Source organism: Cebidichthys violaceus, unplaced genomic scaffold (assembly GCF_023349555.1).
Source record: "Cebidichthys violaceus isolate CVI_PGR_0920_01 unplaced genomic scaffold, fCebVio1.0.p SCAF_30, whole genome shotgun sequence".
NCBI lineage: Eukaryota > Metazoa > Chordata > Actinopteri > Perciformes > Stichaeidae > Cebidichthys > Cebidichthys violaceus.
Genome location: NW_027176484.1, coordinates 921832 through 938440, shown reverse-complemented (window position 1 = coordinate 938440; position 16609 = coordinate 921832). Strand labels below are relative to the sequence as shown.

General features: G+C 42.0%; 1 protein-coding gene across 1 annotated transcript; it reads left to right on the top strand.

Annotated features, from left to right (window-relative positions):
* The first annotated feature begins 4602 nt into the window (after positions 1 to 4602).
* si:ch211-98n17.5 (mucin-15) lies at positions 4603 to 16254 on the top strand. Its single transcript, XM_068724303.1, has 4 exons — positions 4603 to 4681; positions 9039 to 9892; positions 12786 to 12956; positions 14870 to 16254. The coding sequence occupies exons 2-4, from the start codon at positions 9058 to 9060 to the stop codon at positions 14989 to 14991; spliced, it is 1128 nt and encodes a 375-aa protein (XP_068580404.1). The 5' UTR covers positions 4603 to 4681; positions 9039 to 9057; the 3' UTR covers positions 14992 to 16254.
* The last annotated feature ends 355 nt before the right edge of the window (positions 16255 to 16609 follow it).

The following is a 16609-nucleotide window of genomic DNA, read 5'->3' as shown; positions in this document are numbered from 1 at the left end:
TTCATATTCATTACATGTCGCACGTTACATGTAGCACGTTACATGTAGCACGTTACATGTAGCACTTACATGTAGCATGGTCAAAAACTGTTTGCTTCCTCCTGTTCAGCAACACCTGTAACCAATAACCCCACTGATTATATTACCTGTGCCTGGTTCACACCGGCACTACGCCCCCAAGTGGTGGGAGGTTGTACAAAAACAAAAAACAACAAAATGGCTCTTACAACAATCTTTTTTTCTGAACCTAGCGAAGTAGTTTTGTTGCCTAAACCTAACTAAGTTGTTTCCTGAGAAGAAGGAATTTTATTTTGAAAAGACTGTACGCATGTAACGAGCAGAAATTGACACGTGTTGCTGGCTTCGTAGTGTGTTTTTAATGCATAATAAATGACAATAAATCATACAAACCGTAGTATGAGGATATGCTGTTTAACAAGATGCCAGAGTGAGCGTCATTAATAATGCAATAGAAAAAATGATATCCCTGAATTCTCAAACTGAGCATATATATATATATATATATATATATATATATATATATATATACATATATATGTTGTTGAATGAAAACCTCATAAATATTACATGTTTCCACATCAGGATTTTCTAGAATGTCGGTTTATTCTACATAATCTGTTTCATTACATGCAGCCTGTTTGATTCCACTGTCATATGTGAGCTCTTCTGCATGCGACCATGCAAACAGCATATTGCTATTCAACATCAAATGGAACTTTTTAAAAAAAACATTAATGCACGGATGAACGAGATAATTCTGTGTCTCATGTGCGTGAATGAGCAATACATATGAATGAGTAAATGAATGATCCGGATTTATTTAAAAGGGCAAACCCTATTTCCACCCTCATTATTCACTACGAGTCTGATAACGAACCAGGCTCCTGACTGAATGTATTTGCATACATGTATCTACGGTATACGCTCGTTAAATCCTCCAGATGAAAAGGACGAACGCTTCCTTTCATTCATCCCAGAAAACACAGCATCCTTTAGGAAACGAGAGGCGGGACTGTACGGTCTGATGATTCAACGCTTTTTGTTTTCGGTCAGTCTTGTTTTGAATAAAAGCATATTTCACATTGTGTGTTTTGTGAAAATTCAAATATACACCAGACAAAACATTTTTATCTGCATGCTGCGCATTATTAAGATGTAATTAATAGGTTAAGACGGAACACATACAAACCTTATTTGTTCATGTTTTACTCCATTTTAAGTAGCTACAGCTTTCAATAGAATCACACAAATGACTAAAACCAAATATGCAAATGTGCTCTTCATCATAAACTTAGTGTGATTGCTGTAGATAAACACATTCCAATTCTCTCTCACTCAAGAATCATTGAATTGTTGTCCCTCATGAGGGCTGTTACATATCCACTTTTTAATATTTTTGTTATTGAGATATGAATATTTGACTGATGCTATTTGTTTGTCACTCAAATACTATACATTGTTAAGTAATCATACTTGATATACAGGTTCCCCATGGAGGTATGCTCAACGTGTTGTCATGTATTCAACATGAATCGGTTAATTCGTGTTTTATGTTATGACTTAATGAACCGTGAGGCAGAAATTTGGGAATGTGTGCAAAATCTCACACAATTCTACCAACAGGGGGCGCCACAGTAACATTTAAAGCACAGACTGTACATTAAAAAGTGGACGTAGTCACCGTGATGTCACCCATTGGTTTGCGGACTGCCGTTTTGAAGCCCAGAGTTCGGCAATTTTTCTTTTTGCAACCGGAGGAGTCGCCCCCTGTTGGTCAGTGGACAGAATGCATCGGCTTCGCTCTCCAGAAGCGGAGGATCAAAACATGATGTTTCTACAATTCCGTTGACGTTATTAAAAAGACACTTGGTAAACAAGTTCTCCACTAGCTGACATGTGTGCGTGACGTATTCAAGCACGGCACCAATAGCCCCACCTTGTAACCATCACATAAAAAACACCACCATACTACTTATTAATAATTGCCGTATCTCTGTAATGTAATAGTCCAACGTAACCAAATTCAACTAAGTTGTATCCCTTGTACTTACTGTGAAAACGCAGTATATCTTTTGACAATTTACAGAACTTTGACAGCAGCAGATGCAGCATTAAGACACCTTTTCTTAGTTTCTCTTTTACTAATAGAAGTCACCAAAGTCAGAAATGTTCAAATTCTACACATACAGGCTTTAATTTAACTCTTTGCAATATTTCTTTTGTAACACCCTTATGGTTATTATCAGCACTACATTTTCTTTACTGTCCTTTCCTGAAAAATACAAGCTTTTATACAATTCTAAACGAGGCCTAGTCTAGTTTTCACTGTGGTGGTCCTCCGTTTACCTCTTTTATTTTTTACCTCATGCAATTTTCTATCGAGGTCAAGTAAAAGTGGTCTTCATAGGAAAATGGGTCTTTCATTTTCTGCATGCTAATATGAATCCCCACCGTCACCGTAATCCTGTTAACGACCTCGTTATGACTTCAGCTCTACAGATTCAGATCCTCTGACTGCAGTGTTACTGACAAAAACAAAAACAAAAACTAAACTAAGCAGACATGAAACTTGAATCATGTATTCATAAATGTGCTATGTTGCCGTTATGAAGCTCTTCATAATGTATTTACCGGGGGTTTCAAAGTGCCCCGCCTTTTTACTTTTTCATGGCTTTTGAACACCTTTGTTTCACGCTGAAGTCTGAGGCCTGTTTATCCTCCGTTCGAACATTCAGACACTTCCATTATTCACGTTCCCCGATGAGGCTACACGATCCCATTAGCGGCGAACACTGGCGGGGTCGCGCGAGGTGCCGGCGACAAGCTGCGAGCGAGGAACTCTTGTGTGCTTCGGTGACAGTGAGCCTCGTTTATGGCAAGCGTAACAGTTGAACTGCGAACGATGACGCCGTCGCTGCTCTATTTAGGATAAATGTCATTTGGTTATGATAACGAGGCAGACGTCTGTCTGGGCATGAATGGGAAGGATTTTGTAGAGCAGTTCGTAGCTTCCACTGAGAATACTTAGGTTATTCTATTCACATGTTTTTTTTTTTTTTGGTCTTTATTATGGTAAATTGGATTACATTTATATGGTGCTCTGGTCCAATATGCTTTACGTTTTGCTTTACAAGGAGGAGCAACATCTCCAACCCTGTAAACTGGAGGGATTTTACATTCCACAAATTACATTGTACACGTGGTGGATATATTATGAGCCAATTACAGTGTTTTTACTACTTAGTGTTTTCATTTTCATAATGGTTAGGCCAATAAAAGAATAAAAAAAAGTAAATAATAAAAGGAAGGGACTTTAATTCTGGGCAGCGTGGAGAAAGCATCGAAACAAGCTTTAGACCTTCATGTTGGGAGGCAAAATTGACAGAAAGTATCGATTAACTAATAAATAAAATGTAAAAAAAAATGTAATTATTGAAACACAATATGGCTTCCTGGTCAAACATTTACCTGACCCAGATTTAAGGGGACCGATGACTTAAGTATTTCTAAATTCCTGGCTCAAGTGAGTAAAAACCAAGTTGAAATGTGACACAGAAAATGTATTTAGTCGATGAACATGTTGGACAAAGGAAAGTGTGTTGTGTGTTTGTCAGCAGTGAAAAAAAAACCTGAGGACATTTGGACATGTCACAGAAGGAACACGACAACAACATAATGACGGCTGCATTCCATTTAGCTGCTTCAGCTTCAGGCTCCTGGCGCTGTGCATGCTGGCTCACGGTCACACTGTTCTGCTTTCCTGGGACACTCGGCCGTAACGGAGCCATTGTTAGTGTTATTAGTGACACCTGTTCAAAAAAAAAAAAAAAAGTCTACCGAATGTTGAGGTTCTCTTTTGAGACTACATTTTTATTTTTTTTTAAATTTCAGATTCGTTAACAAAACAAGTACAAGTGCGTTGCTCTCGACTCACAGAAGCACGTCGGCGTTGAGTGCCACTTCATCCTCTGCTCCGCTCAGATTAAGCCGCTGCGTGACTCACTTAAACACAGGAATGAAGAAAAACCCTCCAAAAAACCCCACAAAGGTAAAACAATCCCGACTCACTTGACTCACAATACCTGCGAGTTCACAAAGTCCCACGTCACTCGGCGGCCCCGATATAGACCACGAGACATAAAGGCGTGGATGAAACCCGAGCTCGCCAGCTTCCTTGCTGTTGCCTTGACGACAGCGGCCGTTTTCAGTGAGAGTAAAAAAAATAAACAAAAAAAACAACACACTAGAGCTCAGAGGACCTGTGGCTATAGAGGCTCCACCCACCGGGGGAATTAACAGATCTAACCTGGCAACCCTGAAATGAACATAATCAACGCATTTTCAGACGGTTACAAATGAATCTTCCCTCTCTTGACCACTTATTCCTTTCCACGCCGGCCCCTGTGTGGCCTTTTTCCTTTTCACAGCGACTTGCGGCTGGATGTGGTTTCAGGGCGTGTTGGCCGCTGCTGGCAGGTGTAGGAGCAGGTTGAGCAGGTTGTTCCCTGAATGCCACTCTGTTGAGCCCTCCTCCTCCTCCTCCTCCTCCTCTTCCTCCTCCTCGTCTCTCCGGGGCCGACTGCTGATTCATTCTCACATGTTGGCAGCTCAGAGGAGATTTAGTTGCACCTGTTCTCATCTGATACAGCCTAAGAATAAGGTAAGGATTTACTGAGAAAAAGGATTTCATTTGGTTTTTTGTCTGTTTAATTTTCTCAGGGAATGTGTGATGGGTGACTTTTTGTGTGTGTGTGTGTGTGTGTGTGTGTGGTCTAAATACGTTTAATAAGATTTGAGTCGCTGCTCTATTTTCAAGTTAACAAAAAACTTTTAAAGATGAATATTTTATTGTGAAGACAATTGTTACGTTAAACGTTAAATATTTATATAATTTGGTTATACCTGGCGTTTTTTAATAATCACTTCCTCTTTCACCTGAAGTGCCTTCAGTTCCAACGTGAGAATATAAAAGAGTCACTGGATGCCAAAACATCATAACATCACGTGACACGCATACTTTACATAATCTAAACAGGGGAACTAATGCAACAAGTCAGTCAGCTTTACAGTGTACAAAAGTACAGTAAGAGCCTAAGTATTTAGATACTTTACTTGAGTATTAAAAAGTAAGACCTCACTAAAAAAAATACAAGAAAAGGAAAAGTAAAAGATCTGAAGTCATTTAAGTACAAAATATTAGCAAAATATTAGCAACAAAATGTACTTCAGATGAAAAGTAAAAGTACTGTTTATTCAGGATGGCCCTGTCAGTGTTTCATTGGTCGAGGTGGAGCTAAATGTAGTGGAGTAAACATATAAAACAAAGCTTAAAATGGAAGTACAAGTATCTCAAAATTGTACGGTATTTTGCCGTATTTAGTAACTTTCACCCCCTGATGGGATTTAGTCAGCACAGGTGATAATAACACAGATGAACTTTAAACAAATCGAGTGATTTGCAACATAAATGTCAGGTGATGAGAGTCGTGCTTGGGGCTTGAAAGAGTTTGTGTGTGTGTGTGTGTGTGTGTGTGTGTGTGTGTGTGTGTGTGCGTGTGTGTGTGTGTGTGTGTGCAGGGAGTGTTTCTGTCTGTGAGTCTATGTGTTGTTTAAGTCACAGCTGACGGAGCTGTTAAGGTGATAGCTGGTAGGTGACCGGTAGCGGGAGTGGGAGCTCCTTTCAACGGGCGTCTTTCCTCTGAGTGCGAAGAGGTCGGAGGTAAACATCGACCCGACTCTTCGGTGGGACGCTGACATCCAAACAGCCTCTCAGCGGGACGGGCCGCTTTGACTTGCTGTAATTGTCTAAGAGACGGGTGGAGAGTTGTTCCACACGGCTGTGTCCAGCGTCATGGCGGATGTGAAGAATGTTTGGATCACGGACAGGAAGTGACACGTGGAGTTTACGCAAAACAGGAAGCACTGGTTTGAAATTCAACAGCGCGCGGCGACCTGCCACAGTTCCTTTTTAGATAAAAGCCTATTGAGCATCGTCAAATCTTAAATCTTGTCCTCGCTGACCGTTGACACATTGACACGTTGACACGTTGACACGTTGACACGGGACAAATCAAAACCAGTGGCTCTGCAGCGCTGCGTGTTCTACTGGTTCTACATCAACATGGTGTCATGTACACCTGACTCTCAAAATTAAAGAAATGAATGCAAACTTATTCTTATTTATTCATTCTTTTAAGATGACTTTGGGGGATTTTTTTGCCTTAAATTGACAGTCAGAGGAAGTGAAGGATTCATTGTATGACTCCCCAAATTTTAAGGGTTATTGTAGTGACATTAACAAACACACATTCAGCTTTTTTTTTTGTCATTTAAACTTTGTTTTCTGTCTTTTCTCTCTCAGTTTTGTGTGGCAGATGGCGATAAATACTGCAATACCCATGGGTCATATCTGCTGAATTAGAACTGTAGCAAATCCAACAGGCTTTATTGTTTTAACCGAGAACAAAATGCAGCACCAGAAACTGAACTAATTTAAAATGGTAGTACAGTATCAAGTCTTTATGAGTCTAATCTTTAGTTCGCCACCAAACGCCTCTGAAAAGAAGTTTCTTGCCGACAAGACAAGAGTCAAAACAACAACCTTTGACTCGAGAGCGCCGACGATGTTCAAAATAATTCGTGTTTATTCCAGTTAATAATTTCCACTGCTGCAGTGCTACAAGCTCCAGGTTGTAATAGCATCTTGGGGGATGACTCATGTGCTCTTAGTGCCGTATTATCCAACACGTTCCAATTCCCAGATGCTCCGTCACGCCTCACCGCGTCTGATACGGAAGCACGAGGAGCGTCTGTATGAGACGCACCGGGCTTTTATGTAAAACCTGCATTATTAGTAGACGCTCGGCGAGAAAGCTCGGGGAAGCGTGGTGACGTAGTATGAAGACCAAAAACCCCATCAACAGTGGAGGTGAATGAGTCCAACAAACACAGGACTTTCACCTAGGAGACCAGTGTTCGTGTCCCAAAGTACTGTTGGGTGAGTTTTTTCGTTACGCGGCTTATGTACTTATGTACTTGTGTACTTGTGTTACGTTTTACTTATTTTGAGCCCAACCTTGATGTTTTTTTTCCAAAACCTAAAGTGGTTTTGTTGAAATTTACAACGTTAACCAACGTGTTTACTGCGAAGTGGAGCGTCATCAATACGATCGTTTTTTTTTTTATACTTATTGAAGAACGGCAGTTATATTTTTTGGTTGTGTGCAATTGGTGAGAAGTTGTTTCAGAAAACTCAACTTGTATTTAAAAGACTATGTGATTTTTCCATTTGGGTTAATTAGTTGAAAGAAAATTAGGACTATTTTTTTATTTAGTGGTAACCTGGTCGACTTGTTCAAATATGTAGCGACTGGTGAAACCAGAAATGTGAAATCCACAGCTTCTGCTGCAGGCCACAATATTACACTCACTGTAGACGGAGCCTGTTTCACTGCTTCTCAACAAAGACATCAATCCGCTCCGGCTACGCTCAGACTGCAGATTTTTGTTTTCTCAAATCCGACCTTTTAAGATCATTTGCCAGTGATCACGTTGGATTTGTGTATCCAGACATCACCGACCTATCTGCACGGCAGAGGCAGGGCCGGGCACGAACTGTCGACGTTAAAGAGGAGCGGCGGGAGAGTGAGGCGTAGTTTACGGTAGCCGGCCATAAAATGGCGTAATCGGGGCCGTGGACTACCAAGGCTTCACCAAGTGGTGGTGGCGCTTGGTGGAGCACCACTCAATTTTTGTGAGCTTTTCAGAAGTGACTGTCACAACTAGTTCCCTGATAGAAGCACTATTTACATGTGTAGGGATGAAACAAAGAAGGCTAATTAGTTTTTAGAAGAGGTCTTGAAAATCTTTTGCCGCCAACGACTTGAAGGGTATTCAACCTTGATTTCTTTGTAATGCATTTAATACTTGTTTATTTACAGTCCTTGTATAAAGGCAATACAGAGTTTAAAGTTAATCACAATTCCTCCTCGGCATTGCTGTGCTTGTTTTATCGTACTTTTTGTTCGTACGCCCTCTGGCGTTTTCGGAAAGTAACGCAACGAACATGGACGCCTTTGCGTGCTCGTAGCTTGCGCGGCATCTGCCGGAGGCTCGCCACGCGCGAGTATAAACAAATGGTGAAAGTGCCAGCACACATATTTTGGGCGTCTGTCCACAGGCTGTTGTTCTTCTCCATGTTGTCCTCCATAGCGCTCTGCTGGTAGCAGCACTCACTCCGCTCAGCTTTGTAAACCGATTTGAGCGACCAGAGCGCTCCCGGACTGAGAATCGCATTATAAAAACTCCATTTTTGGTTTGGATCCGATTTGCCGAAGTTGCATTTCGTGCGTTAATTGGTTCAGACTTCAACCTGGATGCGATCTGGATATGCCAAACAACTGATTTGAGCTGGCAGTCTGAACAAGGCCAAAGTGACTCACGGTGAAAAGGCCCTGCAGGGAATAACTGGAGCTGCAGACATTTGTGTATCGGAGTGAAGCCGAGAGGAAAGCGCTATAGCTCACAGGGCACCTGTGTAAATTCACCCTGTCATTTAGCTCTCACCGGCGATTGTGTTGGGACCGCGATGAACTGTGGGGTAGCTCGCTGTGTAACAATGCAGGGATGACTGCGTTGAAATTCACCAACAAGCTCCAGATGTAGCAGCGGAGGACCGAGCAGTTCCCTGACAGACGGGTGGTGGGACAGGATTAGTCGTTCGAGGGTTTCCGTCGTGACGCGGTGTCAGTGCAGCTGACCTGAGCTGTAAAAGCAGGCGTCAGACGCCACAGATGTCTTGTTGCACACCGGGTCTTGACCATAGAGGAGCAGAACGGCAGACTGTTTTCTGAGGTTGTTTGACTCGTACAAAAGAAAGTGGCCATCTTGTTACTCGGTACGGTGATGACACACGTCAGTTGGGGCCTGAACCTGCTCAGCTTCTGATAACACTGGCACTTTGAAAACTGACTCTATAGAACAAATACTAATGTTTTATGTTCTCTCCTGTGTTTCAGAGTGAATCCAAAGGGGACGATGGATCTGTATTTAAAAACCGCAGCAGGCCTCCTTCTGCTCGTTCAAGCTCTTCACCTGGCATCGCTCCAGGAGTCTACAGACTCTCCGGGGCGGACAATTGATAAAAGCTGGCTGCGTGAACTAGTGAGAAAGACAGCCGGAAGTCAAAACGCTTCAGTTTCCGAAGATGAGGCAAAGAACGATCAGGGGGCCGAAGGTGTGGTTTCAGGGATAGGGATAGAGTCCGGCTTCATGACACCGTATACTGAAGAAGAGAACAATGTGGTCCGCCAGGATACGGATACAAGTGAAGCATCTACTGACCTGACCGCCGTCACCGAGCCTCCTACATCTCCCGCGACTCAAACTCAACAACCAAACTCCACCACTTCTCCGAATGCTACTGCAACTACAGTCCCCACAAACTCAAGTCGGACCAACGGGACAGAAGCCGAGGAGGAATTTCACAACTCGACGACGACGACGACTTCCCAAATAGCCACGACTCATCTGAGCGAACGAAACTCCACCGTCTTCCCAGATAACTCCAATCGCACCGATTTACAGACGACAACCTTGGCTCCAGAGACCAACGCGACGCGAGGAGCGACAACGACACCCGACGAAGCGACGCGTTCAACTAACGCGACAGAATCCAACGCCACGACAACTGCAACAAACACAACAAAGCAAGGGATGAACGAGACATCCGCCACGTCCTCGTCCACAACGGCGTTCCCATCCGAGACCGCGGAAACGAGCCCCCCGTCTACAACCGCCGGCGCTCCGATCACACCCGAGATTGCCAACAAGACGGACACGGATGCGGCCTCGGGGAGCGGCTCAGAAAGAGGTACTGCTGCCGATTTCAAGGCGTCACAGGATCTGGTGCACATTTACCAGAAAAGCTGCTTTGTGTGTCTTTTCTAACACTTTTTAGACCGATACCAGCAACAACAACAACAACAACAAAAAGCTACAAATTGTGTGAAATTTCAAGCAGAAGCAGATCAGGCACAAGATCCTTTACGGTTTACCTTTAGAGGCTTTATAGTAACACGATGCTCATCGCTCAAGAGCGCACATCACTGTTGCTTGTTGTAGACGTTGCTTTTCCCTGACCCACATTTGCCCGCCTCCATTTTCCCACTGGCAGAGGACAAACGGCCCTTCATTCACAGGAAAAGGTTGGGTTTCAGGTGCGATCGATGTGGCGGCTATGAGTGGAGGGGTCTATTACAACCACCTTTTTAGCAGGACAATGAACCCCCTGTTTTAGTGTCAAAAACCCCCCCCCCTGAGAGAGGTCGGTCAGGGACTGAGGTCAAAGATGCTTGTGCTGCCTCTGCGCAGGAGCGTGAGACTATAGTCCTTTCGCGTCAACCACAAGATCAAGGAGATGTGATTGGAAAAAGGCTGTTTTTCATATCAGCAGGGTGGATATTTCTATTTAGCAAGCAGCTTTTCCTTTTACAAGCATACGTGGGCGAGAACTAGCGACGCCATGTCAAAAGAAAAAAAAAAAGAAAAAAAAAAAAAAGTCCTTCACAGAGCTGGCGCGAGGTTGGGATAACTGTAAAATGAAACTTCACACGGACGGATGTGACAGCGAGGATATAACACAGAGATGACGGCAATAAACAGTTGGAAAACAGTTGTGAAAGTGCCGGCAACACAGAAAGAACCCCCCCCCCCCCCCAAAAAAAAACACCATGGTTACCGTGACAAGCACAGCGTGTGCTCAAAGAAACTGTAGAAAAGCACAGACGGTTGAGCCCAGATACACTTTAGAGTCTATAAATATGAGCAGAGGAAACGTGAATGTCACCGTTATCAATACAGAAAGAGATATCCGCTCACTCCAGCTGTTTGAGGGCAACATATAGTCCTGCTGTACAATCTACAACGAGGCTGAAGGCCTTCGTGAACTGGGGGGGGGGGGGCTTTTGCGCGCTAAATTACGTCAATATATTTTTCAAAACCGTTCTTTTTTTGTCATGAGCAGTTTCACTCAGAACTTCAGTATTACGCAACAAAAATTTACGTTTTTTTTTTAAGGAAGGAGGTAGATTTTTCTGAGCTTTCGCACCACGAATGAAGGCGAATAAGACATATTCAAAACGCACACTACGTTGTACAACATGGAGGCGTCGTAGTTCGAACCAAGAGGGGAAACTTTATTACGCCTTTCAACAAAAGACAAAGGCAGATCCATTCCTTCTATTCTTAATTTTTTATTTATTTTTTTACAATAAAGTGTTGTAACCGTGGCAGATCTGCATCACCGCTGGTATGAATAGTTTTGTGTCACCGGTGTGTAAAGGCCTTAATTAAGAGTCTACAACCGTGCGAGTGATATATCATCAAAATGCTACAATGCAGGTATGATATATATATAGCATTCTCATCTTCTTAGCTTAGAGTGTTAGCATGCTAACATTTGGTTATTAACAACAAACACAAAGAACAGCTGAGCCTGATGGGACGATCATCAGCTTTCCAGATATTTGGACATAAACCAAATGACCAAATTTGTCACAATCACATTTTTTTTTAATCTCAGTTTGGAGATGACAAATCAGGGAATCACCAAAATGATTATAATTCATCCTGAGATGTACATACATATCCTCACAGTGGCATCAGTGGAAACAGTCAGAGGATCACCAAAGTCAGTATAGGGGAACGTGGATATATGTGCCAAATTTCACAGCAATCCATCCAATAATTTCAGACCAAAGTGGTGGTCCAACAGACCGACATCACATCCCATTGAGCAACTTAAACACCGATATGGGATTTCGATTGGGGTAGCGTAGATGTATTTGCATGGATTCTCATGTTTCACTGAATCTATATGAGAGAGAACGAAAACATTTCAAAAGCCAACGTTCAAAAGAGAGTCGGTTAAGAGTACTAGTATGAAGAACAAACAGTTCCACTCATATCTTATTACCTTCAAATGAAGGGGAAAAAAATGCACTGCCTCAAAACGAAAAAAAGGGTCTCCTGGTTCAACTTGCCCCGGGTTAAGGATAAATTGATTCCAGCAAGTGGGTAGATTGAGCTATTTGTGGATAAACAGAGCCGCTGAATTATTAATGTGCGAGTCCTGATAAAATACAAATGTAGTATTTCTTTGTCAAAACGATATTGAAAACAATTCGGTCACTTTCAGAAATGGCCTTTCCCGCCCCCCCTCCCCCACTCAAACAAGTGGAACAGAAGAGTAGAAAAACAATTACACTTTGCAAAGTATAAACTTTGAGTCCAGTTCACACCTATACAGCTGTCATAATGTGCAGGTGATGATTAGCTCCGTGCTATAATTACACGTAAAGAAGTGATATATGTATATATACACAGTACTGAGTCAGGTATGGAATTAAAAGTCATGTGGTATAATGGGAACTATGGTAACATTCAGTCACATTTCTCCTCATATAGATGATGAGCACAGCCTGCCGTCTTTAAATATTCAAATGTATTCAAGGAATTATCATGATTTCGGCTCGTTAATTGCATTAATTAACGCACCATAAATGAGACAAAATCCGTACAGCTGACTAAATGAGGATGCGCATCTACTGGAAACACACTTTGCAAAACACATTTCAGCTGTAATTATCTGCCAATTAACCCTCAAAGACAGCGGTTGATATGAATCACTCTGTTGTTGACATATTATTATTATTTTTTTCCCTCTCTTCCCCCACCCTCTTCGACCCCACATTCCTCCGATAAAGGTTCGGGAGAAGACGACAACCGCAGTAAAAGAAGGGGAACGTGGGTGGTTCTAATGGGCACGGCGTTGGCCGTGATCATCGTTGGACTGGTGGCCTACGTCATCCTGAAGAAGAAGAACAGCAAGGGTTTCACTCACCGCAAACTGGTTGAGCAGTATCCCTCAGACCCAGGTACGTCCTGACTTTCCCTGGCATGCTAAACCATAACGGTGTTTTAAAAAAGGAATTCAACCCTAGGACGTGTATAATTACACTGTTGAGCGTCGCTCTGTAATTGCTGGATCAGGATTTAATTTGGGTTGCCAACTTGATCCGACAACGTTATCAAATATTACATGAAAAGCCCTCTGGTGGGTGGCCGACAGAGTGCAAACTCAACCAATGTAATGCTAAAATATGTTACGACTATACGGCAGCTCAGCATTTTTCTAAAGTTCTTAAAAGAGAAGACATTAGAGACAAATTAAATGACATGATAATTGACCTTTTGCTAAGCCCCGCCCCCACACTGCTACTCCGTCAAGCCGTCAGAGCTACGTTACCGTGGAGCCCTCACTGTCACTAACTGCGCTCCCTGAATAAACACTAATATTTGGAAAAACAAATCCCATCCCATGCATAGCGTCCGAGTTGCGTTACGATTGGCCAGTCTTCCTTTGAGGGACGATACTTAGCCGAAACCTCCCGTCTTTATGCTAAGCTAAGCTAGCCAGCTGCTGGTCGTGGTTACATATTCAACGTACGGACACGGGTGGCATCGATCTTCTCGTCTAACTCTCAGCAAGAAAACGAATAATTTTGCTTCCGAAAATGTCAAACTATTCCGTTCAGCCCTTGGTTAATCTGCCTCTCCCTCTTTTTTCTCTCTCTCTCTCTCTCTCTCTCTCTCTCTCTCTCTCTCTCTCTCTCTCTCTCTCTCTCTCTCTCTCACACACACACACACACGCACACATAAGGTAAGCTTACCATGCAAAATAGGATCATGTTCTTTAGCATGACAGTTTGCAATTCGTCTCAATCGTCCCACGAACTAAGAGGAAGAAGACGGCGTCTCTCCGACACGCCCTCAGACTTAACCTGTTTTGGTCCGACCGAGATGAACCTTGCGTTTGTTTTTCTTTCTGCATCATATACCAGCATGCAAGTCGGATTCCTAAGTAAATAGTTCTTGTCGCCAACACCCAACGGCACACAAAAGACTGATCCTGAGGCTAAGTGCTAAAATATGACGAGTAGGGATTAGATCATGCTGACCTACAGTACACGTACAAGACAAGTCAGTTTTATTATCACAATATTTTGTCCTTTTTTAACCCCTCTGACACCTTAGCCATGTTATTTACAGTAATATCAATATATATGTCTATATTTTTAAAGATGTATTTCAACAGCCTGTCAAAGAATCTGTTGGGATTCATTACCTTTTTCCTCTCAGGGAAGTGAGCCTCCCTATCTCTGTGTTGCAGTTGTTATTTTGTAGTTAGGAGTAAGTCACTACTCTGGTGTACCCACTTACCTTCAATCTGCCTTGTTTACTCTTACCTCGGCGAGGTGTAGTGATTTCCTACCATTTTCCCAAAATGACTTTCAAAATGCTCCATAAAATTGGATGTAACCCTGTTGCCTTCGGTATTTGTAGGTGAAGAAAACGTGTAATAACAGGAACGACGATGGTTTATTCAAGGAAAAGCGCATTCCATGATTTATTCGTTTGAATGTTTGTTTGAAAAAGGCTCAGCAAGGAAACGCTTGCTTCTTGAATCTAAGGGATTTTTTTTTTTCCTTTACTTGTAAACATACTTTTATAATTTAGATTTATATCATTAGGATGTTGCATTGTCGACGTTAACATTCCAAAAAAAACAACGAAGTGGACCCACAATTGCCACATCAGCAGTAACAGATTATAAGAGCAATGCAAGCGTTTTATGGTAAGATTAACCGTAAAGACTGCAAAAACGTTAATTTACTGTAAAGCCAGCATTAACAGAATATGTTTGTGCGTAATCCAATGTCATTGTGAGGCTACGTCGACAAAAAGAGTTAAATTCTACAAATGTTTAATTAACTTGTCTAATTCCTAGTTCTCAGATTAGACAACGGCACCACTTTGGACTTGAACTTCGGACTTGACGGTTCGGCCTATTACAACCCGGCGCTCCAAGCGGACAACATCCAAATGAGCAACTTTCCAGGACGCCGCTGACACTGCACAGACTCTCGAGACCAAAGTCATGAACTCCCTTTGAAAGAAAGTCGGCCTGTTGCGCCTGTTGGCGTTTGATAGACAACCCGTAATGTGGATTTTGTGGGTGGGGAAGGTGTTCGCTTTCAACCACGAAGGATACTTCAAATTATGCGTTGCGTTAAGTAGATTTATTGCGTTGAAAGAGAGGGATCACAGAAGGCAATCTGCACAGCAACGGCCAAAATCAACTGTCAGCCATTTATGTATGTTGCCAAAGGGTATCAAATTAAGTCTTTCCTAATAAAAGATGTCGTTGAAGGATGTTAAAAATGTATGTATTTGTAATAACTTTTAGTTTAATTTTTAATATATATATATATATATATATATGTATTGTGTGAATAGGAACTACACCATTATGTAGAAGACAAGCAAAACAAAGACAATGGCATATAATCAGATCAAACCACAATGTGACCCCTGCTGATGGGTTCTGTTGTGTTATTCATAGACTGAGGTTTTCGGGTATTCAGGCAGGGAGTCATGTATTTGGTCTTGGCATTACTCAGTAGCATCTATATTGTCATAATATATACTGCTTAAATCTTTGGACCTCCAGGTGTCCAAACAGAGATTTGAGTTTCTCGTAGCGACAGTTTGCACCTCCTGCATATTTAGAGCAAACAAAAATGTAAATTTACCTTTAGTGCTGAATCTATTTGTTCATTGTTATTCCTCTCCTAAGGTTGCTTTGACTTCAGCGGGAAAAAAATGTTTATTTTTTTGACTGATACATTGATTATGCAGGGATTAACTACACTCTCTCATCATTTTATACATCTAATGCTTTTGTAAGATCCAATCTAAAAAAATATTTCAGAATTTCTCAAACTTCTTACTTTTTTATGTAATATAAAAAAAACAACACTTTTAATACTATATATGCAAATCTATAAACTGCATCCCTCGATGCTTTCACTCATCATTACCTGAGTGAAGACGCCTCCTGACTGTGATTGATACGTGCTTCATCTTGGGCCTAAGCAGCCGACAATAACTCGGGAGACGTGGGATGGTTTTGTTGTCGTTTGGTGCGGTTAGATGGTTCTAATTTCGGACATCAATCAAGTGCGATGAAACACTTTGTCTGACTGAGGGGAGGAGTTTTAGCGTTGCACTGTTGGCAGTGGTTGCCGCGGACTACAATGCAGGGCAGATCAACAACTTGTAAAATGTAAAGGAAATGTGACGGTGATGCCTTAATAAACAACCAAACCACAAGTAATGGTTTCTTCATTTTTGTGATTTAATATTAAAAGCTGAGGACTTTGTTTTTCCTCCCAAGATATGCTGACAGCAATAGTTCTTTTGTTTATTACACACACACACACACACACACACACACACACACACACACACACACACACACACGCACACACACACACACACACACACACACACGCACACACACTCTTCAGTATCAAGAACATATTTGGGTTCCTTTCATAAATCAAGAAAGCTTGCTCTGTGGGGAGATAGTGCCTGTTTTAATTAAACAACAATTTAGGATGTGATTGTTTGGCTACGTGCTGAAATCAATTAACTGATGCCAAAGCCCTTGCTAAACAATGTACAT